The sequence below is a fragment of the Vitis riparia genome, chromosome 11, assembly GCF_004353265.1.
Source record: "Vitis riparia cultivar Riparia Gloire de Montpellier isolate 1030 chromosome 11, EGFV_Vit.rip_1.0, whole genome shotgun sequence".
Lineage (NCBI taxonomy): Eukaryota > Viridiplantae > Streptophyta > Magnoliopsida > Vitales > Vitaceae > Vitis > Vitis riparia.
The window spans coordinates 18,622,351-18,645,375 of record NC_048441.1 but is presented as its reverse complement, the minus strand read 5'-3'; the positions used below and the strand labels follow the sequence as shown (position 1 = coordinate 18,645,375).

Below are 23,025 nucleotides of genomic sequence, written 5' to 3'. Positions count from 1 at the left end.
TCTGCAAATGTCACACTTCTGTTTTTACTAGTGTAGGCATCTAATGATACATTCGAAAGCAACATCAAGAAACATGATTTGGGGGCCCTTCAAAAAGATTTCTTGATGACTCCTGCAAAATATTTTTTGTTCCTCTTAAGTCAGAAATACTCTGTAACATATCAATAACTACATACATATATTATAAAATGTAGGTCCTTCCAAGCATTAAAATTAATAAAAACAGAACCCCATCTTCACAATGAGGCGATATCCCCAAATCAAAACAGCAGGGTATTTTGGGCTATAGAAGCTGCAACTTCTTCATTAGTAGTTTTATTGCATAGCTGTCATGGTAGGTGTAAATGTGAATTTTGTTTACTCCCATAAATCTCTATCTCCAAAACAGGTTATGTGAAAAAGATTTTTTCATGTTCCCTGAAGGTTTACTGCTATGTGTAAGATAGCCTTAGATGGTGAGTAACTTGTCTTGTGTAAGTTTTGATGATCATATGTACTGGCTTCTCTTATATTCCATATGAAAACAGCCTCAACATAAAGAATTGGTTGTTTCTCAAAAATCTTCACCACAAAGTATTGGACTTTGTCAACAAAAGAATCAGAAGCTCAGAACAAGGGAGACTTTAGTTTAGATACGTTGGGACTTTGGTTCTTTAGGGTTGTGAACAGACACTAGTGGCTGTGGCATCCCACTGCATAAGAGTTAAGATTCTTCTATCATTTGGTTCCAATAAACAGAGGACAAAGGCAAAATGCTGCAGGTAGGACAACCTTGAGGGGACATACCATTTGAATATTACTTGTAAGAACAGGACAAGCACAATATAACAACAAAAAACTATAAAGAGAAAGAGAAGGCTCTACTTATAAGACACTATTAAAACCTGCAGGTTGTGTCTGTTCCTTTTAAATCTACATCATGACCATTGCACAATAATTGTGACATGGAGTCTTCTTGCAAGATAAAACATTGCAAGATATATTTTACTGAATAAAATATATGTTTGAATAATAATTTGTCATGCTTAACATATAATCTTATTTTGAATTCTAGCTGGAAAGTTGGAATTAACTTCGAATAGCTTCACATTAATGGACATATTGCTATTTTTTAATTTGCTTGTATTGTTACAAAAGTATAGGGAACAAATTGAGACTTCAGTTTTTCCTTATTTTATTAACCAAAAGATTGCAAACATGATTAACCTATGCATGAGTAGACATTCAGTAGTGGTTGTATGGAATTTATGTCTGTGTACAAGACATTTACACTAAGTGTACAAGGTACTTGTGCTTAATGTACAAGGGTGTACAAATGTACCTATGTTGAAGTATTTGCAATGTTTTAAAATCATTTCCATTTTGAAAGGATGAGGAACATTCCCTCACACACATTCCTTGATCACGCACTCATCCCGTTCAATTTTATTACTTCATACATGTTGATTGGATGACCAACCACAATAATGATGAATAGGAACCTATATTGGGTTTCACTTCCCCCTTTTCCCTTCCCCATTTTCCCTTAGGCATCACATTGGAACATGGTAGCTCACCCATATGCACGCTTTTAGTTTTAGGTATGTCAAATTTTTGGCATTGTATAAGACATTTACACTAAGTGTACAATGCAAATGTGCTAACTGTGCAAGTGTGTACAATGCTACCTATGTTGAAGGATTTCAAATGGTTTTGAATAAATTGCTTGCTCATTTTATTTTTCTAAGGGTGACATTCCTCAGACATTCCTCATTTCCATTCCTACACATTCATTGGATGAGATAACGCGCTTATGATGAATAAGAACCTTGATTTGGTGTCATTTTTCCCCTTTTCAGTGAGCCATGACATTGGAACGTGGTTAACCTGGCCATATGCACTAGTTATGTTGTATCTAGGTGGAATTTCTGCAACTGTACAAAGCATTTAAACTAAGTGTACAAGGACAATGTACTAAAAGTACAAGGGTGTACAAGGGTTTCTATCTTACTTTTTCCAATTGTGGGGAACAATCCTCAGACATGTTGCTTGATAACACTCATTGCATGCATTTTATTTGATGTCTACCATGTTAATTCATTCTATTAGCTTCCCTAGTAATGATGAATATGAATCGAAATTAGGGTAAACATATTTTGTCATTTTCCCTAGTCCATGGTAATGGAAATATTGGTTACCCACCCATATTCACTTGAAAATATGTACCTATTAGGGATTTGGTGACTGGACAAGGCATTTACACTAAGTGTACAAAGCAAATGTGCTAACTGTACAAGTGTGTACAAGGGTGCCTATCTTGAAGGATTTGAAATGCTTTTGAAAAAATTGCTTGCTCATTTATTGTTTCTAAGGGGGACATTCCTCATTTCCCTTCTTACACGTTCATTGGATGAGATAGCTCGCTTATGATGAATAGGAACCTCGATTTGGTGTCATTTTTCCCCAACTCGGTGAGCCATGACATTGGAACGTGGTTAACCCAACCATATGCACTAGTTATGTTGTATGATCTAGGTTGAATTTCTGCAACTGTACAAGGCATTTACACTAAGTGTACAAGGCCAATGTACTAAAAGTACAAGGGTGTACAAGGGTGTCTATCTTACTTTTTCCAAACGTGGGGAACAATCCTCACACATGTTGCTTGATAACACACGCACTGCATGCAATTTAATTGATGTCTACCATGTTCATTCATCCTATTAGCTTCCCTAGTAATGATGAATATGAATCGAAATTAGGGTAAACATATTTTGTCATTTTCCCTAGTCGATGGTAATGGAAATATTGGTTACCCACCCATATTCACTTGAAAATGTGTACCTATTAGGGATTTGGTGACTGGACAAGGCATTTACACTAAGTGTACAAAGCAAATGTGCTAACTGTACAAGTGTGTACAAGGGTGCCTATCTTGAAGGATTTGAAATGCTTTTGAAAAAATTGCTTGCTCATTTATTGTTTCTAAGGGGACATTCCTCATTTCCCTTCTTACACGTTCATTGGATGAGATAGCTCGCTTATGATGAATAGGAACCTCGATTTGGTGTCATTTTTCCCCAACTCGGTGAGCCATGACATTGGAACGTGGTTAACCCAACCATATGCACTAGTTATGTTGTATGATCTAGGTTGAATTTCTGCAACTGTACAAGGCATTTACACTAAGTGTACAAGGCCAATGTACTAAAAGTACAAGGGTGTACAAGGGTGTCTATCTTACTTTTTCCAAACGTGGGGAACAATCCTCACACATGTTGCTTGATAACACACGCACTGCATGCAATTTAATTGATGTCTACCATGTTCATTCATCCTATTAGCTTCCCTAGTAATGATGAATATGAATCGAAATTAGGGTAAACATATTTTGTCATTTTCCCTAGTCGATGGTAATGGAAATATTGGTTACCCACCCATATTCACTTGAAAATATGTACCTATTAGGGATTTGGTGACTGGACAAGGCATTTACACTAAGTGTACAAAGCAAATGTGCTAACTGTACAAGTGTGTACAAGGGTGCCTATCTTGAAGGATTTGAAATGCTTTTGAAAAAATTGCTTGCTCATTTATTGTTTCTAAGGGGGACATTCCTCATTTCCCTTCTTACACATTCATTGGATGAGATAGCGCGCTTATGATGAATAGGAACCTCGATTTGGTGTCATTTTTCCCCAACTCGGTGAGCCATGACATTGGAACGTGGTTAACCCAACCATATGCACTAGTTATGTTGTATGATCTAGGTTGAATTTCTGCAACTGTACAAGGCATTTACACTAAGTGTACAAGGCCAATGTACTAAAAGTACAAGGGTGTACAAGGGTGTCTATCTTACTTTTTCCAAACGTGGGGAACAATCCTCACACATGTTGCTTGATAACACACGCACTGCATGCAATTTAATTGATGTCTACCATGTTCATTCATCCTATTAGCTTCCCTAGTAATGATGAATATGAATCGAAATTAGGGTAAACATATTTTGTCATTTTCCCTAGTCGATGGTAATGGAAATATTGGTTACCCACCCATATTCACTTGAAAATGTGTACCTATTAGGGATTTGGTGACTGGACAAGGCATTTACACTAAGTGTACAAAGCAAATGTGCTAACTGTACAAGTGTGTACAAGGGTGCCTATCTTGAAGGATTTGAAATGCTTTTGAAAAAATTGCTTGCTCATTTATTGTTTCTAAGGGGGACATTCCTCATTTCCCTTCTTACACGTTCATTGGATGAGATAGCTCGCTTATGATGAATAGGAACCTCGATTTGGTGTCATTTTTCCCCAACTCGGTGAGCCATGACATTGGAACGTGGTTAACCCAACCATATGCACTAGTTATGTTGTATGATCTAGGTTGAATTTCTGCAACTGTACAAGGCATTTACACTAAGTGTACAAGGCCAATGTACTAAAAGTACAAGGGTGTACAAGGGTGTCTATCTTACTTTTTCCAAACGTTAGGAACAACAACAGCCAACATCTGAACCCAGAGGACTATACAAAATTCATTGTGCTGAAACTTATGGAAGAACTCACAAAACATCATTATGGGGTTGAGCTGCTTCACTTCAGGAATCCCAGCAAGAGAGACATCTTGCTTTGTATGACAAACACGTGCTTCAATAATTGTAACAGTTGTAAATTAGGAATTATAGAGGTAACCTGCCTGTAATCTAACAATAATTGACTTGATAGATTTTGTTTCTAAATTCTAACAATAATTTAGAATTTATTTTGATAGGGGATTTACTTTATAGAATATTTTTTGAAAACAAGTTATTTTTGTTCCAAAACCCCCATGAACATGCAGTGTGCTGATGTATAAGGCATAAGAGTAGAGAAACAAAAGGAATGGATATTCATGGCATATTTTCTAATGCAATTTTCTAAAAGAATACTGGCGTCTTTTCTTATGACTGTAGACAGTTGATGGATGAGATTAATTACTCATAATTCTACCCTTATTGCAAGATCATTCTTCGCCGAGCTCCTTTTGCTTTCCCTTCGGGGCTTAGGATTCCTGAATTGTAATCCTTTTCCTTCTCGCTTCCAATTAAGGAATGCAAGCACACAACCTGGTTTCACCTACACATCTTGCCCTCTTATATAAAGCCACCACCGAAGGCCTTATGAACTTAACAGAGATACCTAATTTAATTTAAGAACTTTGTCAAATGAAGGAAGTAATTGCTCTGGCAGAAATATCAATTGATTTAATTTCTGACAGTGCTACATCAACCTCCATAGCATTACATCTACTAAAAGGGTTCCTATTCTAGTTTCACATGTAGAATTGCATTTATAATTCATACACTACATTCCAACTTCAACCAAACAAAAGCTAAAACAAAAGGCCTAAGCTACAGCCATTTGCATTTCAGCACCCAGATTGCCTAAGCCTGCATTGAGGCTGTGTACACCCAAGGTTGCCAGGATTGATGATGAGCCCCTGATGAAGCCAAGGTTTCCATCTTCACCATTGGAACAACCAACAGCAAGTGATAAGATATTGAATGGCAAATCGGCTGGGCACGACACTGCCAACAGGCACTGCATGACTTGTGGGTACGTCATGTGACACTGGCAACATGTGATGGCATGCTCATGTGCTTCAATTAAGTTACGGGCTCCGACACTCTGAAACTTTCCCTAAGTCGCTAGAGGCTTTAGACGAATTTTTCATGTGATATAACTTTCCCTTTGAAACTTTCACCGACTTCTATTGAACAGCAGAAGCTGAAACGGGCACATAAATATATTGTGTATAACAAAAAAAAAATGCCTTGCGTTTCCAATAAGTCTATCCAAACAAGACTTATGTCAGGCAAATTGTGCGACATGCAGGAAAAGGTAGAGAGGTAGATGTCTAAGGTGAAGAGAAGTGACGCAAATGTACAACAAACATGAAGGATGGTTTAATTCAACTGGTGATAATCGTTAACCAGTTGTTCAATACTTGTTTAGTTCAATACTTGCTGAAAGGGGCATCAACAGAAAACTATCTTTTTTCGAATTAAAATTGTCTTAAGCAAAAATTTAATAAGCTTAATAATGTCAAACAGCAACCAAGAAACAGAGTATCAAAACAAAAGCATCGTTTGTGACCAACTCAATGCAAGAGGTCTAGTCCTACAACTTTTGATCCCTAAAAATCCTCTATTAGCAAACTCATCCATGTAGCCATGACACATCCAATGCTCCCTGTGAGTAACACTGCATGCACCAAAGCAACCTCCAATCCAGTCATCTACTTGATCTTCTTCTTTGGCCTCAACTGCAGTTCAAGTACACAGAGAAAAGGTATCACTATAAAATCAATTTTGATATATCCGAATTTTTGTAAGGATAAAGAGGAATACACACCTGGTTGCTGTGGCCACACTTCTTTTTCCTGCAGTTGACAGCACGTGGGTGCAGGCGTGCATAACATCTGAAACAAAATATTCCACAATGAGCATTATGAGAATCATATCATGTTCATACATAGCTGACTCGTCCTAATAATTAGCATGCTCCAGATATGACATCAGATAAATTCCAACAAAATTATAGAAGATTGTGGGTGAAACTACAAAAATGACAAATGAAATAGGTAGGCACAAATCAAACCAATAGGAAAATGGGGTAAAAATACAAGGATCACTTTATATTTTTTAATTTTATGAAAATCTTAGCTACCAAAAAGATCTAATCCATGCATCCAGCTACCAACAGAACCTACGCTCTAAATAAAGTGTGGATTGAGGATTTTTTTTTTTTTGTCTTTTTTTTGTTCCCCCATTGGGATGTGAATCTGGAATCCCATAAACCCACCCCAACCTTTTACAACTTGAGCCAGGCCTCAAGGGCTTCATTGCACTTTTTCCCCCTTTTAACAAAACCAAACAAAAACATTCCTGCAGAGTCATAAGAATCATTGCCAAACCACATGTAAAACAGACTGAATTCAGCAAACCCTTCTAACAGTGTGAGCTAAAACTCAAAATGGAAAACAGGGCTTAACCCAACAATTGTGTCCACAGATTAAGTTAAACTTAAAATGACAGAGGAGAATGCATTCATTCACTAAATGAAGAAAATCATTTCAATTATTTGGTTGCAAAGTGTTAGAGAACCAACAATAAATCAACTAATTGAATAAGGATGCAAGGATAAGTGAAATAATTGCAATGACCATATTGTATGGCAGTTTCAACTTACTTGCGGCAGATCATTTTGTCCTGATTGTATTTCCTAGCCAATTGCATCAAGGATGGCTCAATAATACCACCACGAAGCCTCAGAACCAGGTGCATAGTTGATTATGCACAACACATTCATTCAAAATCCCAAATTCAATCAGCCAATAAACTCATAAGAGTCAATGAAAAAGCACCAAGCCTACATCACATAGATTATGTGTGATAAAAGGAAAAAAAAAAATTGAAAGGTTGTATTTCCATTGATAGAGTTCTGAGAAACTGACAATCTCTATGCATTGAACTGTTCTTGTGAACAAGGCAGCAAAAATTGTATACTTCAAATTCATTTCTCCTTTTTTATGCACATTTTAAACTTAGGACTGATAAATTTCCACTAACCTTTCTGGATATTGTAATCAGCAAGAGTGCGGCCATCCTCAAGCTGCTTTCCAGCAAAGATCAGTCGCTGCTGGTCCGGAGGAATCCTAAACATCGCACCAACAAACATCACATAGCCTGCCTTTAGTAAGCAAACCCAAGTTGAGATTTTCAAGATATCTATACCAAACTGAACAATTTCATATCTTAAGCAAATTCTATGTACTTTCTACTTCCTTCAAATCCCTTAACATCACACCAACACATATCATAAATAGCTTTGAGGAATTGACATCAGTTTAATTAGTTCAATTTAAGAATTCCTATCATAAAGATTTCCTACCACCTAGCTTTGTTTTCCTTCCATTCCTGAACAATCATCACACCAGCAAATATCACATGTTGAGCCTCATAAAACAAGGAAAAAGATCAAGCATTCAAGATCTTAATATCAATTTGATGGAACGCACGGAATTAAACCAGTTCCCATTTTAAGCATTTTTTAACTTTTTTACTTCTCTCAAATCCTAAACATCGTGTCAACATATATCATATATAGGACCTTAAAAAAACACGGGAAAAAAAAAGTAGGTCGTCGAAATTGATACAACTCTCAAACCCTAAACAATCAACCAACAAATATCAAACATCAGACCTTAAGAAACAAGAATAAAAAGCTCGGATCTTAGAGAAATCGATGTCAGTTTAGTTCCTTCAAAACATGAACCTAGCTCAATCATTTTCTAGCATTTTCTTCTACTCTCTCGAATTTCTAAACAAGCACCATTAAACCTTATATAAGAGAGAAGCTCAGAACTTCAACAAACTGATGCGTTCCATTAAACACATGAAAACTGAACAAAATTTCTAGTTTAATAATTTTCTAGCAGTTTCCATTACTTTATCACATTCCAGAGAAACGAGAGGAAGCAAAGATGATTGATTACCTTCTTGTCCTGGATCTGGCCTTGACATTGTCGATGGTATCGCTGGATTCAACCTCGAGGGTGATGGTCTTCCCAGTTAGGGTTTTCAGAAGATCTGCATTTTCACCGCTTCTGTCGCTTGCTGCGGATGTGTATATGTTTTTGTGGATTCTTATAATGTGCTAGCCGAGGATTAGGGTTTTCAAGTCTTTGTCGGTGCTGTTTGTTTACAGATATAGAGAATCCTAGTCAAGGATGGGATTGTCTATATATTCTAGATAAATGCATAGAATTGGAGAAATCTTCTGGTTGGATGAAATGATAGATCCTATTACAAAAAAAATTAATTTTAATATTTAATAAATGCCTCTACAATAAGCATGCTTTCATACAGTTAACTAAAGTACCAATAGAATCAAATAGAAATCTTCAAATTGATAGCAATGAACAAAAAATTGAATGGGAAAAAGTTTGCAACATTCTATCATCTGTGAATTACCATAGCAATAAAAGGAAAGTGTCAACTTACCTCCATGTTCAGTAATATCTTTTTGCTGAAAAGAATCTCAATGGTCTGAAATACAGAGGTAATTTCATGTTCAGTAATATCTTTTTGCTGAAAAGAAACGTCAATGTGTAGCGAAATGGAGTTTGTAGTGACATTATGGTAGTAACAATATGTTAAAACTAAACTGGGCACACACTGGATCAAGGAGGCATGTAGGAGTGTTGTTGACTTGTTTCAATATACTTCAGGTGTAATGATGGGGATGCCTCAATCTTTTGATGAAAAAGAGACAATGTAGTCATTTAAAGATATACAAATTGTTTGTTAAAAAAAATTTGTATCAGCAGAAATAATACATGGTACTGTAAAACATACACAAGGTGAGTCTAACTCCAACCCTCAAATTTTCAGTTCAAATTTCATTGAGAAAATCATAATGTCTCTTCAACTATTTTGTTGATCAGTGTCACCTATTACAACCAATTGCTAATATCTTTGAAGTTAAATTAGAAATGTGTGATGGGCCTGTGGTCCCAGCATGAGAAAAGAAGAGAATGATAACAACCTGTTGTAACAATAGTGCTCAATAGAAGGGCCAACTCATAGCAAGAGAAAGAAGGAGCCTCTGTGATGTGTTGAAATAAAAGCATGCAGTGGACTAGGTTCTCATGCATAGTGAGTCACCAATCAATTTTGAAAGTGAAGGCATGCAATTAGATATCATACCAGATACACCTCTAGTCCTTCCCTTCCCTCTACCACCACGGCCTTTACCTCGACCACTAGGTGAACCCTCTGCAACCAGAGAAAATGTTAAACAGGATAAATTGAGAAAAACAAGATCACAGAGCATGAAACCATTGCACAACCTCCTTCATAGTCAAATTCTGTCCATGCCTTCACCTGCTCAGCTGGTAATGGTGGCTGGTACCTGGGGGAAGTAGCAATGCATGAGCAATCATAAAATCTCTACCAATTCAGAAACAGGCGGGGTAATGTCATTAATGGGGAAATAACACCAGCTGAAGTCATGGAGTTACAATAAATAAAAAAGAATTCACAACTACTATAAATTAACACAACAAATTATCTTGAGAATGCATAAACCCATCAAATTCCTTTAAAAAATTCTCGTCCATCCCAATTATTTCATGACCATTTCCGGCCCAATTTAAGGCTTCTAGATTCTCATTCCACTGTGTTAAAAAAAACATTCTAACAAATAAAAAGCCAAAAAAGGAGGAAAGTCTAACTTTCAAATAAAGAAATGGACAGTCTTTCTTTTTTAAACTAACATTCCAGCTACAAAAGAAAATATATATTTTTTTAATAGCTAAATTTTTCTCCCATTGGGGCTTGAACCTCGAACCTCACAAACTCTCCCCATCCTTGTACCACTTGAGCCAGGCCTCAAAGGCAACAAAGAAAATATCTTTATCTTTTCTCCATGTCTATTTTGTAAATGAAATCATTTTTAAAAGTGCATTTGTTAATCCAAAAGCAGAGAGGCCTTGGTATCTTCTACATATCCACCATAATTTCTTTTTCATCGATGAGACCAGAAAAAAGGAACTTGGTTTTGCTAAAAGTCAGACCATCAAGTGTTCTCTAAAAAGAAATATAAACAAAAAAAATCAAAAGAAAAGGAATCTATTAAAAGAAAGAATCTTATAGGCTTGCTCAAGAAGATTTGAAAAGTAATGTATTAAAAGAAAGAATCTTATAGGCTTGCTCAAAAATATTTGAAAAGTAATGACCATCAAAACCCACATACAAAATGTAAAAGATAATATGAATTTTACCTTGCAAGTCCAAAATCAGCAATATTCAGTACTGAATTGTTTCTCCATCAGCATCCGGTTCAGGGCTAATATGAACAAACATTAGTGTCTTGGCTTGCCCCCCTAAAGAGAATTACAATCCAAAAGCCATATTATAATTTAAAAAAAAAAATTAAGAAAACAGAATAAAATATGAGTTCATACTCTGAAAATGCATTAGTTTATTCTTACCAAGTGAGTCTTCAAGAAGTTTACTCTCTCATGGCAGCCTGATCAGAAGATGCATCAGCCACGAAGAATAGTTACTGACATCAAGTCTCTTCCTGATTCATTCTAATTAGATTTAATTCTCCCTATTTACTTACAATGCAATGACAATCAACTTAAGTCAAAAAACAATCAAACTCTGACTAATCCCATAATCCCAGTGTTCATTTCCGCAGATGGCACCAAAAAAAAAATTAAAGAACTACATATGTCCACCATAAATTACATACAAATGTGCTAACTTTATACAGTCTTATCACAAATTACATCCCTTTAATTTCTACGGACACGGTCCGGTGTGCATTTTGGCTGAGAACAACATACTCCCCATGATCTTCAACCTGTAATGTTTCAATTTCCCTGCATTCATTCAAGTTGATAGCAACAAATCAACAAATTAATTAATTAGGCTTTTCTAACTATTTTAACATTAATGAGATAGTCATAATAATTGATCCTACGTACCACATCGATGATTTGGAGAACCCCCCCATTGACCACAATTCCATGAATTCATTACAAAAACTCCGCAATCGTGCCTACGTCATATAATTACCAATACGTTATTAAGTGTGGAATTATAAATAAGAGATGAACTTAAAATAACTTGCAATCCTATACAATATCCCGGACTGCAAGGTCAACACTCACTCATTAGGTTGGAGGGTACATCAGGTGTTATGAAATTGAATGTCCTCAAATCATAAGGGACCTCTTTTTGTGGGCAGCCAACCACAGGACAACCTTGGCCTGAAACATTTATTAACGCAACATTTGAAATTTTTATGGGAAGACATACCTAACAAATTATTAGTTGTTGCTTGTTACTTTACCAGATTTTGTTGAAATCCACTCAACATTGTCTTCTTCCTACCAGGACGAGAATCTAGCAGTGGATTCTCCTGTTGCTAGTCATATACATACAATGTCCAATGTTCTTTACGAGAACCGGTAAAGAACCTGCACCAATAGACTGCCATAAAATACATCTAAATATTTTACTTTCATGCGATAAAAATACAAATCCAAGCATTAAACATAGGAATCCACCTCGTTAACATTGACATATGGAATATCAATCTGATACAGATGTGGTTCAAAGCGTCCATAACTGCCTCCCTCACTAAGTGTTTTGCCTGAGAGTGGATTACCATTTCCTGCATGTCAAATAGGGATAATAGCAGGTTGTCATTGTATGTGATGCCTGGTTCAGACAAAAAAAAGTTAAGCAAGGATTTAATGAATAGTCATCATTACAGCTATGTAGGGGGATAGAAACAGTTTCGACTTCGGTTCATGTTCATACCTGCAACAATCTACAGTAGGCATCGACGACCTGATTTCATATATATCTAAAAGTGTAAGCAACTAATATATTAGAACCACACTTTCATTTTCAAATTAAAATAATATATAAAGAGGGATAAGAAGTGATATGCACGTCGTTTCCTATCCACCATTCCCTTCGAAGCAGGCCAAATTGCCTCTGGTTAGGATAGTGTCATGCATAGACACTAGTTCCTCACTGTTACAAACAAAACAAGTTAGTTTTTGTGTTTTCACTATCCATACAATGAGAGGAGTGTCACTGAAGTATGTTACCCTAGCATCCAAATCATCTCCAAATACCATGCAGCTGCTTGTTTAGGTCAATTTTGATGGCAGATTGTTTGGTTTGTGTTGGGATATGTATTGGGGACAACAGGTTTGGAGCCATTCGACGCACTCGGCGTCTCCGGACGTTCCTATTGGTGGGACAACATTACCTTCTGGTTTTCTTCACCATCTGCAATACGAGATTAGAACTAGTCAGCAAAGGTATACATTATGATTGGGTACTTGGGTTGTTAACCATATGGGTGTTTGCATAAATTTTATCACTTACCGCTTACTACATTAATGGGTACACTAGGCTGCAAGTCATACTCAGGGGCGACAACACGATCTGGTGTGTCTAGCACATGGTCTGCAGCATGCGAAGCCATGTACTCATCACCAGGGAATGCATGGTCATCAGCTGTGGGAGTGTTGGCTGGTGCATAGGTAGAGTGACCACCCGCATCTGAATTGACCCCGCTATGTCTTCGACTCCCTAACTTATGCATAAGGCCACGCATTATTCTCAGCTGCTGCTGAATGCCCCGTTGATATTGGTCGATTGCTCGTTCTGCATCATGATATTGTTGCCATATTTCCTATGACATGATATTGATGTCAATCTTTGAGAACAAAATGTGACAACAACATATTTCTTTGTAGTTAAGAAGTAAAAATAAATTACTATGACAATGAAATGAACATTTATTAAGTGTTTAAAAAATTAACAGCTTACATCACTATTTTCAGCTTCAACATTTGTGTCCTGGTCCACGTTAGTCTCTGGCTCCATAGTTCTGTCTACGGTTGGAGATCTATGGGATGCCTATAATTAGCACTGAAGATTAGTACTTAAATAATGAGTGTTATGCTGGTAATGAGAATATATGTATGCATGCATAACTTACAAAAACAATCTCAGCATGTCCGAATGCTCCAAACTCCTTTATCTCAGCGACTAGTCGTCGCTTAATCAAATCATCAGTCCATGCCAATGCTGGGGGCACTGTAATGGGGACTTGGACTGAAGGAATTTGGAATTTAATGACATAATGCAGCTGCATAATAAATACAAACATCAGTAGGCAAATGTGACTATGTTGTGCAATAAAATTATATAACAAAATGGAAGACAGACTGAATAAGTTCATTACCTGTAGAAATAAAATGCAGCCATGTACCCAAGAGGTCTTAGATTGTTGGTATCGCCTAATTCCCTCAACCAGTTGGTCAAGCACAAACTGGGCCCAGTTAACATCATTTCGGAATCCATCCTCATGGATGGTATGCCATAAGTTACGGCAACCATTGAGCCTAGATGTGGGGGCCAACAATGTGGCACATGCGTAGTAAATGAAGGCTCTACGAAACTCCTCACCAACAGGTAAGTCCAGGAGTTTCTCCTCGCATGCCCGAATAGTCCCAAATGGATGGTCGGATGATGTAGAGGTCACCTGCAACATCCGCCCTTCTGTTGGGAGGCCGAAAATGAGGCCAACATCGGTGGCTGTAACAGGATAGTGTTGCTGGGCTGAGAACTCTATCCGTCTAAATCCAACATTGAAATGTTGGATTAGAAAGATACAGAGGTTGTGGCGCACCTCTGTGCAGTTTAAGTTTAAGAGACCTCCAAATTGGAGGTCTCTTATGGCTTGTATTTTTGCCTCTGGTAACCGGTTGCAAAGTTTCTTAAATCTTGCAGCTGAGCATCGTGTAAACATTGATGTGCCCTGCATGCAATGTTTGACAACATGGACATGTTAGGAATAGCAACATTTTTGCAGTTGGTAATGCAAAAAATAAGTGGAAAAGTAAAGCTGTCATTTCTCAAAGTTACAAAGATTTTTCTGCTTGTATTTAGAAATAATATACAGCATGGTAAGACATTAGATGGGATTGGGTGCTACTGACAGCAATCAAGTTTTCCAGTCATTTAAATGGGATGTAAACAAAATTAAAACTAATGAACTGAACCTTGGAGATTGTTGCAACTGCATGAAGGAGTCTCTAATATTAGGTGATGCTCCAACTTTACAACATTTAACTAATACAAAATTGAGAGGCAATACAGAAATAAAATGCATATCTGTACCTATAAAATATTATAAACGATGCAGAAGTGGAAGGAATTTATATAAACACATAGCTTGCAGAGAAATGATTAAATGCTCTAGGTTACCTTCAACCCTAACCCAGTAATTTTGCACTTGCAACATGGACAGGTAATTCCATTTTCCTTACCCATCAATAGAAAAATACTTGACCTGATGTAGGAGTTTGAGATCCTAACATGGCCTTTGACTTTATGCTTTACCACTCCTTCATCCTACAATAATCCTTTAATATTCATAGAACAATTTGAGGAGCTCGCTCATAAAATTGAGTGGTAGACTAATGACTCATTATCATTAAGCAACCTGGACCTAGCCAGCAATGGAAAAAACTAATGGCAGCAAGCTGCAATGGGAGCCAAGGTAGTGAAGCACCAACACGCCCATAGGGGGCAAAGGTAATGGGGGTTCAGAAGATGCAGTAACATAAACAATCGTGGTGCATGTTCACAACAGACACCTATATCAGGAAAGATCTCAAATAAGCCTTAAGAGCCAAACACAACTTATTGCGTCAACAAATATTAGCAATGCACACACATTATGCACAACAAATACTAGCAAGGCAGAATATTCCCTGAACGTTGGGTATTATTTGTCACACCAACAATTTGTTGAACTCTATCCCAAACCATCGAGCTGGTTATCAATATGACCAGCTTGAATTAGAATGCAAATAATAATAAAGAAATAATAAAAACTGCAAGCATGATTTGACATTTTCTTTTAACCCCATAATTTCTCAAATAAATACAGATAGTAGTGAGCCCTTGTATTTTTGGAGAGGCAGTTAATCTAAGTTTCACTTATACAAAGACCCTGCATCTTAAAATTTAACAAATCATGAACATCTACTTCCATATCAAGTTATCAACATCAATATTCCAGCAGCAGAATTTTAAATGTGAACAAACAAATAGTAACATGATTTTCTTCACTAATAGCAGGGATCAAAAGCACCAGAAAGCATGTTTTCCTTGTAACAGTATTGTTGTTTTTTCACTATCAAAGAACTGAATCAACAAATCCCCAAGAACAGTATATACATAATGTTAATAATTCAATGTAAATATGCAAATACAGTGTAAAGTTACCAAAAACCAATTCATCTTGTCAAATCATTTCAGGTTGAAAAGATCCAGATCATTTCACCAATGATCTTAAGTTAAAAAAAAAAACAAAAAAAAGAAAAACACATGCTGATCACAAAAATCTTTTCCCTGTCCAAGTCCTTCCCACCCTCTTCACTCAAAACAGGCACATTTTAAGTTGTGTAAGTAATTTAATCTCCTTAAATTAATAAAAACTTCAAATAGAGCAACCATAAGAAAATCATGACCAATGTTAAAGATGATAAGAGAAAACTTGCACAGAGGGGGAGGGGAGGGGCAGGTGGATTCACTCCTAAAAGAACATATGTTGTGAATGCTGAATCAATATCATCTTTGCTGAAGCTATCTTCTGGAGAGCCAAAGTCATGCAAATACAAACAATCTTGATTGTTGCAATCTCGATTGTGCTATATGCTCAATCAGGGACTGATTGATCACAACTTTGATCGGTTTTGTGTAGAAAAGAATGTAAAAACACAAGAAAGCAACTTTTCATACAGCACATAAAGCAGCCCTCTCCAAAAAGAGTCACCAGTTTTGAAAAATAATTGGGCATTTTTTGTAAAGAGGAAGATGAGGCTTTTTGTTTTTCTAGTTGTCAAAAGGGATTGTTGCATGACAGTTCAATAATAGTCCTTATCAAATTCCCAAAAGACTGGTTACTTCTCCCTTTCTTCCTCTCTCCCTCCCTCCACAGTCCAATCTGGTCATCAATACAACAGATGGTCATCTATCCATCCATCCATCCATCTAGTCATTAATACAACAGATGGGTTCTCTCTCCAGAATCTGGTCCACATACGGCCCACTAAATATGATGGACCCCAACTCCTTTATTCTCCACAACATGGCAATTCTCTTCAATGTGATCCTGACTCTGACCAATTTTACTTATAATAATAGGTTTCAAGTCTCTGTCTCTATGTTGTCTTGCACATGGATAGAGCCCACATTAACAAGGGAAAGAATAAATAGATCTGACACTGCAGCCTCTGAAATCTCACATTGGTATGCAAACATTTGAATGGATGAGACTTGTACTGCCCAATGCTTCTGACATGGTTTCCCCCCAACTCCCTCCATCCACAAATTCTTCTCCACAAGTAAAAACATGCAACATTTTTTTTTCAGAGGAAATCCAACACTCCACTCTCCAAAGCCCATTAAACTATTAACTATACAAAGGAAAAGCTCTAACTGCACTTTTTTAACATTTATTTTTCTATCCTATTGTGATCAACTTGAGTTAGGAAACACTATAGAATTCAAGAAAATGCAAAATAAGGACAACCTATATGACTACCCATGCTTTTGATTCAAGCATGCAGAAGGGCCTATTCTATAACTTCTTCACCACCAGACACTAAAAAGTCTTTGAAAGAAATGATGATGTGAATGAATCGCAGTCCCTGATTGAGCAAATAGCACAAGGTCTGTAGTTTTGTTTCAGCTTGTTTTGAGCAAAGGTTTAGTACTGTCTGAATTTTGCACTACTTTCAGCTTGCAGCATTGAGAACCACAACTGTACTTGTGTCCTTTTCCATGAAAATTTCATTTTTGTAGCCATGCAAGCAATGAAAATTTCATAAAATGATTTCAGATTATTTATAAACAAGGGAGTCATTTGTTCACACCAATTCAAATATGTAAAATATCATAAAATGAAATTTTACCCATTTTGATACCAATATGCATTCTGATTTATGTTCTCACAATACATTAAAATTGCATGACTATTGATTATAAGTTCTTGTGGCACTCTACCAGAGAAGCGAAAACCTCTCAAATAGTATGTTGGCAACGGAACAATGCAAAAAACAACAAAGAATTGCAAGTATGATGAACCATACGAATGGGAGTGAACTGCCAGCAGAACCATCTAGGCCATTACCAGCCATTGTTAATATTATAACTGCATCATTGGGCATAGAAAAGTAGAATGTTATGCATAGCTAAATTGACCAACTGAATAACTAGACAGCAAGTATAGTACAAAACTACGAAAGTTCAGCTAAGTGACAAGAAAAATGCACGCATCCAATGATGTGAGTAGGACATACTTAAATTAGGGAAGTGAAAGTATACATCAAGTTAAAGGATACCACATTGAAAGTGCAATTTCAAATTAAATCAGTAATGAAAGCAACTCCAAATAATGAAAATTAAAAAGTAGTCTTATAAAAAAAAATTAAAAAGTACTGCATCGTGTCTATAATAAAGACAATACATAACATCCAAAAGCAACAACCCCATGACCATAAAGCAAATAATGGAACAATGAGGGATTGTACACAAAATGAAAACCTTACAAGCAAAGAAATGAACATGTCACGGCAATGGATTATTACATTTAGACCGATTGTGACCTATGCCATTGCATCGAGAGCAATGAATAGGTCTCTTATGGCTAAATTGTGACTCAATACGCCTTTGCCGGGGTCTTCCTGGAGGACGTCTCACTTGCGGGGGTTGGAGACTAGGAAATACGTTGCCTTGGCCATCTTGCAAAGTCCCAGCCTCACAAACTTTAGGCATGTTGTGTGTTGGTAATGGTTGAAACTGACCCGAGTAAATCAAATGTTGGGTGGAGACTTTAAAACATGGGTCGATATAGTCATACACATCGTGTCTCAATGTGCGGATCACAGCACATACATGTGGACATGGCAACCCGGACATTTGCCATGTTAGACATGTACACTTATGTTGCTGCATATCCACAACCAAATAAACATCCCCAGTAAAAACCTTGAACGTCCCACCCAAATAGGGCATCACAGTAATCGGAGCAGATCTCGTGATATTTGACATTAGCTTTTCCTCTGTTTTGGGTCCAACCACACTCTTCCACTTATCTGTACCACGCATATGGGTGTCCAACATGGCTACAAGCTTATCCATGTGCATCAACAACAACGTATAAATTGTTTGGTGTCGTTCCTCTCTTAACCACGCATTGAAGGACTCTGCAATATTAGTTGTCATTTTATCCCAACGTTTTTTAAGGAACTTTGACATCGCCCAATGCTCCGGACTATTCTCCACAACCCACCTTGCTAGGTCGCCATTAAAACGCACAAGTTTTTCAAACGCCTCATTGTAGTCTATATCCAACCGAGCATATGCAATGTTGTCTAAAAGCAACAAAGCATCTTCTTTCCCTTTCTTTCCCCTAATGTTTTGCCTATTGAAGAAGCTTGAAAAGTTCTCTTTCACATGTCGATAACAATAGGCGTGATTTTCTACCCCAAACAACTCCGAAACACTACGCAATATCCCTTGATGTCTATCTGATATAATAATTACTTCTTGACCATCTAGGATCCCCTTCAATTTCTCCAAGAACCAATACCAATCCTCATAATTTTCTGAACCAACCACACCCAAGGCTAGAGGGAACATTCCATCATCTGCATCATATGCAATGGCAGACAAAAGAGCTCCTTTGTATGGACCACTTAGGTGGCAAGAATCAATAGCTAATACCGGTCGACACCCCATGGTGAACCCTTGAATTGAAAATGCATGGGCAATGAACAATTGCTTGAAGTGACCTTCATGAGAAGTGTACTCGGCAATAGTTCCAGGGTTAATTTCCCTTAGCCTATGGCATAACCAAGGCAAAAACGTGTAGGACTCACGTGGAGATCCATATAAACGCTCTTTTGCCTTCTCTTTAAGATGCCATGCTTGGTTATAAGTCAATTGAACTCCATGATCACGTTCAAAATCCTTGCAAAGTTGTCGAGGAAGGTATTCAGGAGTTGTTCTAAACACGTCTTCAACAACAACAGCACCTCTCTTGGAAGAAACCCGCACCTTAGCTGAACACTCATCTTGAGCTATATGATTATGATTAACTTGGTAAGTATAAACTCGCAATATTTCATTTCCTTCAACAGCATGAGCTGTTATCTTCCAAGGACAATCCTCAACCGAACACTTTACTGACATATGAGTAGGTGAATTTTTATTGTACTTGTATTGAAACCTTCCAGCTAATGACATTTGGTATATTGCATTCCGAAACTCATCTGCATTCTTAAATGTATGTCCGGAACCTAATATTGCCTCACGAAACCGATTGATTCCAAAGGGGTGTACTCACTATCTGCACAACGCGATGCAAAACCTCTTGATAACATCATAGTATTAGGACTTGCATCGCATGATGCATTAGACGAAGGAAACGTAGGATGTGGACCTCTGCATTTACGTTCATAACCAAAATTAGACTACATAATGCGTAAAATTGATATTCATCAAATTTTAAATAGACATCCAAGTGAAAACGCATTACCCAAGTGCCAACTGTGTATTCGGTATATTTGCCTCTATGGCTTCCACACCGGGTGACTCGACTATGTACACATTTGCAAAGTCATCACTGTGGGAAACCACGTTATCCAAGTCATCCTCATCTTCTAAATCTTGGATGACTCTAGGGTTAAACTTGAGGGTGTAGTGCATCCTCCTCACATGAAGGGAAATGTCGAATTTTTCTAACACCTTGTGAGTGAATTCTTCAAATGTCATTCCTTTATAAATGTGAATACCTTTGCTTCTTCCACCAACATATTCCCAAAGGCCATCATTTTTTTGGACAAGTTTGCCTCCCACGAAAATATAACAGTATATTCTATTTGTGGCATCCATCAACCTATTGAAATAAAGCACAAATTTATATTGTTGAACAAACAATAATGCATATTCAATGTGATCTTAAAAGTTTTTTCATCTCACAATATACTATGTTCTCATACGAAAAAGTTATATTTTAAAAAATGTATATACAAAAAAATGTAACTTTAAAGTCTTAAAAAATAATTTTTGTTGCTCCTTTTGATTATTCTAACCATTGTCAACAGTAAGATTATTTTAAGATAGGCACTAATAAACAAAATATGATATGGGTAATGGTTTCTCATACGCAACAGAATCAACTGGAATATTGGAATTCTATGAACAGAAACCACCAAATATTTCCATACAACAACATAATTAGAGTTCTTTCTGATCAAGGATGCTTCAGAGAAATAAAACTAGTGAGCCACCAGTAAGAGATACCTAGCTGCTAGCATGTTTTATTCTGTCTCCAGCCATCATTACTAAATGTTGAATGTTCTTATGGCACAACTGTACAAGGGTTCACGTCAGTGACCATAAACTTTAACATGTACACCATGGAACACATGCGTACAGACTATTCTTTGCAAAGCAAAACAGCAATAATAGGACTTCTATGCCAATCAAATTACAAATGTATTAAAACTCAAACAAGTGCACGAAGAGGTGGAGGAGGTTCCTTGCAATACCAATGTATTGATAGATGAGCTAGATAACTTAAGGGGAAGAGAGTAAAAGCAAACCCACCACAACAATAGCAATCTTTTATCAACACACATCCAAATGATGTAGAAGTCTGCAATTTTGGTTCCTTACAATTCCAGAATAATAATTGCCAACCCAAAAATGTAAACTATATATCTAATGAGAACCAAAACAGAGTTGGAAAACTCATCTTTGGTAGCTTAGTAACTATGTTTTAATTAGACATTTTTAAATTGTATGTTCTAGAAAAGAAACAAGTAAAGTGCTCTAACCATATAAATTTTGAATAAATACCCAAAAAAGAAGAAAAACAAGTGCAGCCTATAGAAGATTTTGTTAAAAAATGAAGTTCAATCTCCACTTCGTGTCCCACATGTGCGTGTACTGTTTCAAAGTTCTTTATTCAAGAACCTATCTTTGTTTTCGAAAAATGAGTTTGGAGATGCCTACCCCATATAATTTAATATTCAAGCAAAAGCTAAGAAAATGAAATGGCCACTTCAGTAAAAAACCAGTTTTAACAAGTTGCTCCACATGAGCTCTGCGTGTGTGCAAGTTCTTTGTTCAACCCAGCAAATCTAAAGGAAATTTTAAAAGTTATCTTGGGTCTTAATGACATTAAGGGCATGGAGAACTAAAAACTGGATGATCAATGCATTGGCAAGCTTATGCTACCATGAAGCCTTCAAAAATTCGATTCTTTCCTAAAAATTGAGAAGCTGGTGACAAGCCAAAGACACATCATAATCTCTTTCTTTAGAATGAAAAATTTGAAAGCGGCCGGAAAAACATATTTACAAAGCACAAACCGACTAAAATATGACTTTATGTCATAGAACAAGATTCCCATTCCTTCAGTTTTGTTGTTTTCTGACAAGGAAATCAATTCAACCAAACTGAAAAAGGGCAAAAACCCATGTAAACAAATATTATAGTACAGCAAAAAAATAAAGGATGAGAAGGATCTAACAACTAAATGCAACCTTGCTTAGCAATCTACTAACCTTAAATATGCAACAAGAGAGACCCAACTGAAATCCATACCTTATTCAAATTTTCGAGAGAGACGAATGCGAGAAAAAATGAAAAAGCCGCAGAGATTGAGATGCAAGCGATGGAGGTGCTCGGGAGGAAGAGAAGAAAGCGGCTTCTAGGCTTGAAATGCTGAAGAGAAACCAAAATTAGGGCAAAATTCCAAAAAGCCGTAGAGATTGAGATGCAAGCGATGGAGACACTCGGGACGAACAGAAAAAACGGCTTCTAGGCAGAGAAGAGAAGCCGAAAACGACTTCTAGGCAGAGAATAAAACGGCTTCTAGAAGAAAACGGCTTCTAGGCAGAGAAGAAATCGACTTCTAGGCGGATAAGAAAATGGCTTATAGGCTTGAAATGCTGAAGAGAGCAAAATTAGGCCAAAATTCCAAAGAGCCGCAGAGATTGAGATGCAAGCGATGGAGGAACTCGGGATGAAGAGAAGAAAACGGCTTCTAGGGTTGAAATCTGAAGAGACACCGAAATTAGGGCAAAATTCCAACCTGGATTTTTTTGTTTATTATTTTTTTTTTTTCATAATCAGCAAAGGTTATTTTTGGAATTAATAAAAGTGCATATCCTTCTTTTTAATTTTGACACTTCCTGTGGGTTCTCAGTTTAATTAAATCGGTTAGATGGACCTTCTCTTAATTTTTGGGCCCAGCTGGGCCCAAAACACAATTGTCCCATAGAAATTTCCACTTCCAACTGTTCTCTGCTTTCTCTGTAGAGCTTTGGGTGGACATAGATGAAGAGCAAACGCGAAAGAGAGAGAGGGAGGTTCTTAAA

The 23,025-nt window shown here is 36.9% G+C and overlaps 3 protein-coding genes and 2 long non-coding RNA genes across 5 annotated transcripts; all 5 read right to left on the bottom strand.

Moving 5' to 3' along the window:
* Window positions 1–6,001: 6,001 nt before the first annotated feature.
* On the bottom strand, window positions 6,002–8,987 carry LOC117924841 (ubiquitin-60S ribosomal protein L40-1-like). Its single transcript, XM_034843545.1, has 6 exons — window positions 8,978–8,987; window positions 8,521–8,641; window positions 7,595–7,680; window positions 7,215–7,317; window positions 6,378–6,444; window positions 6,002–6,288 (listed from the first exon to the last, which is right to left on the bottom strand). The coding sequence occupies exons 1-6, from the start codon at window positions 8,985–8,987 to the stop codon at window positions 6,262–6,264; spliced, it is 414 nt and encodes a 137-aa protein (XP_034699436.1). The 3' UTR covers window positions 6,002–6,261.
* A 41-nt stretch (window positions 8,988–9,028) lies between these two features.
* On the bottom strand, window positions 9,029–10,906 carry LOC117925707. The gene is made up of 4 exons (XR_004653015.1): window positions 10,810–10,906; window positions 9,877–9,938; window positions 9,573–9,802; window positions 9,029–9,073 (listed from the first exon to the last, which is right to left on the bottom strand). It is a non-coding gene; the product is annotated as an uncharacterized LOC117925707 (long non-coding RNA).
* Window positions 10,907–11,318: 412 nt separating this feature from the next.
* Window positions 11,319–13,471, bottom strand: LOC117924840. The gene is made up of 5 exons (XM_034843544.1): window positions 13,388–13,471; window positions 12,941–13,250; window positions 12,207–12,259; window positions 11,521–11,594; window positions 11,319–11,415 (listed from the first exon to the last, which is right to left on the bottom strand). The coding sequence occupies exons 1-5, from the start codon at window positions 13,442–13,444 to the stop codon at window positions 11,319–11,321; spliced, it is 591 nt and encodes a 196-aa protein (XP_034699435.1). The 5' UTR covers window positions 13,445–13,471.
* A 554-nt stretch (window positions 13,472–14,025) lies between these two features.
* Window positions 14,026–19,882, bottom strand: LOC117924839. Its single transcript, XM_034843543.1, has 3 exons — window positions 18,335–19,882; window positions 14,253–14,381; window positions 14,026–14,199 (listed from the first exon to the last, which is right to left on the bottom strand). The coding sequence occupies exons 1-3, from the start codon at window positions 19,880–19,882 to the stop codon at window positions 14,026–14,028; spliced, it is 1,851 nt and encodes a 616-aa protein (XP_034699434.1).
* Window positions 19,883–20,005: 123 nt separating this feature from the next.
* On the bottom strand, window positions 20,006–22,282 carry LOC117925708. The gene is made up of 3 exons (XR_004653016.1): window positions 22,250–22,282; window positions 20,175–20,534; window positions 20,006–20,080 (listed from the first exon to the last, which is right to left on the bottom strand). It is a non-coding gene; the product is annotated as an uncharacterized LOC117925708 (long non-coding RNA).
* Between the last annotated feature and the right edge of the window lie 743 nt (window positions 22,283–23,025).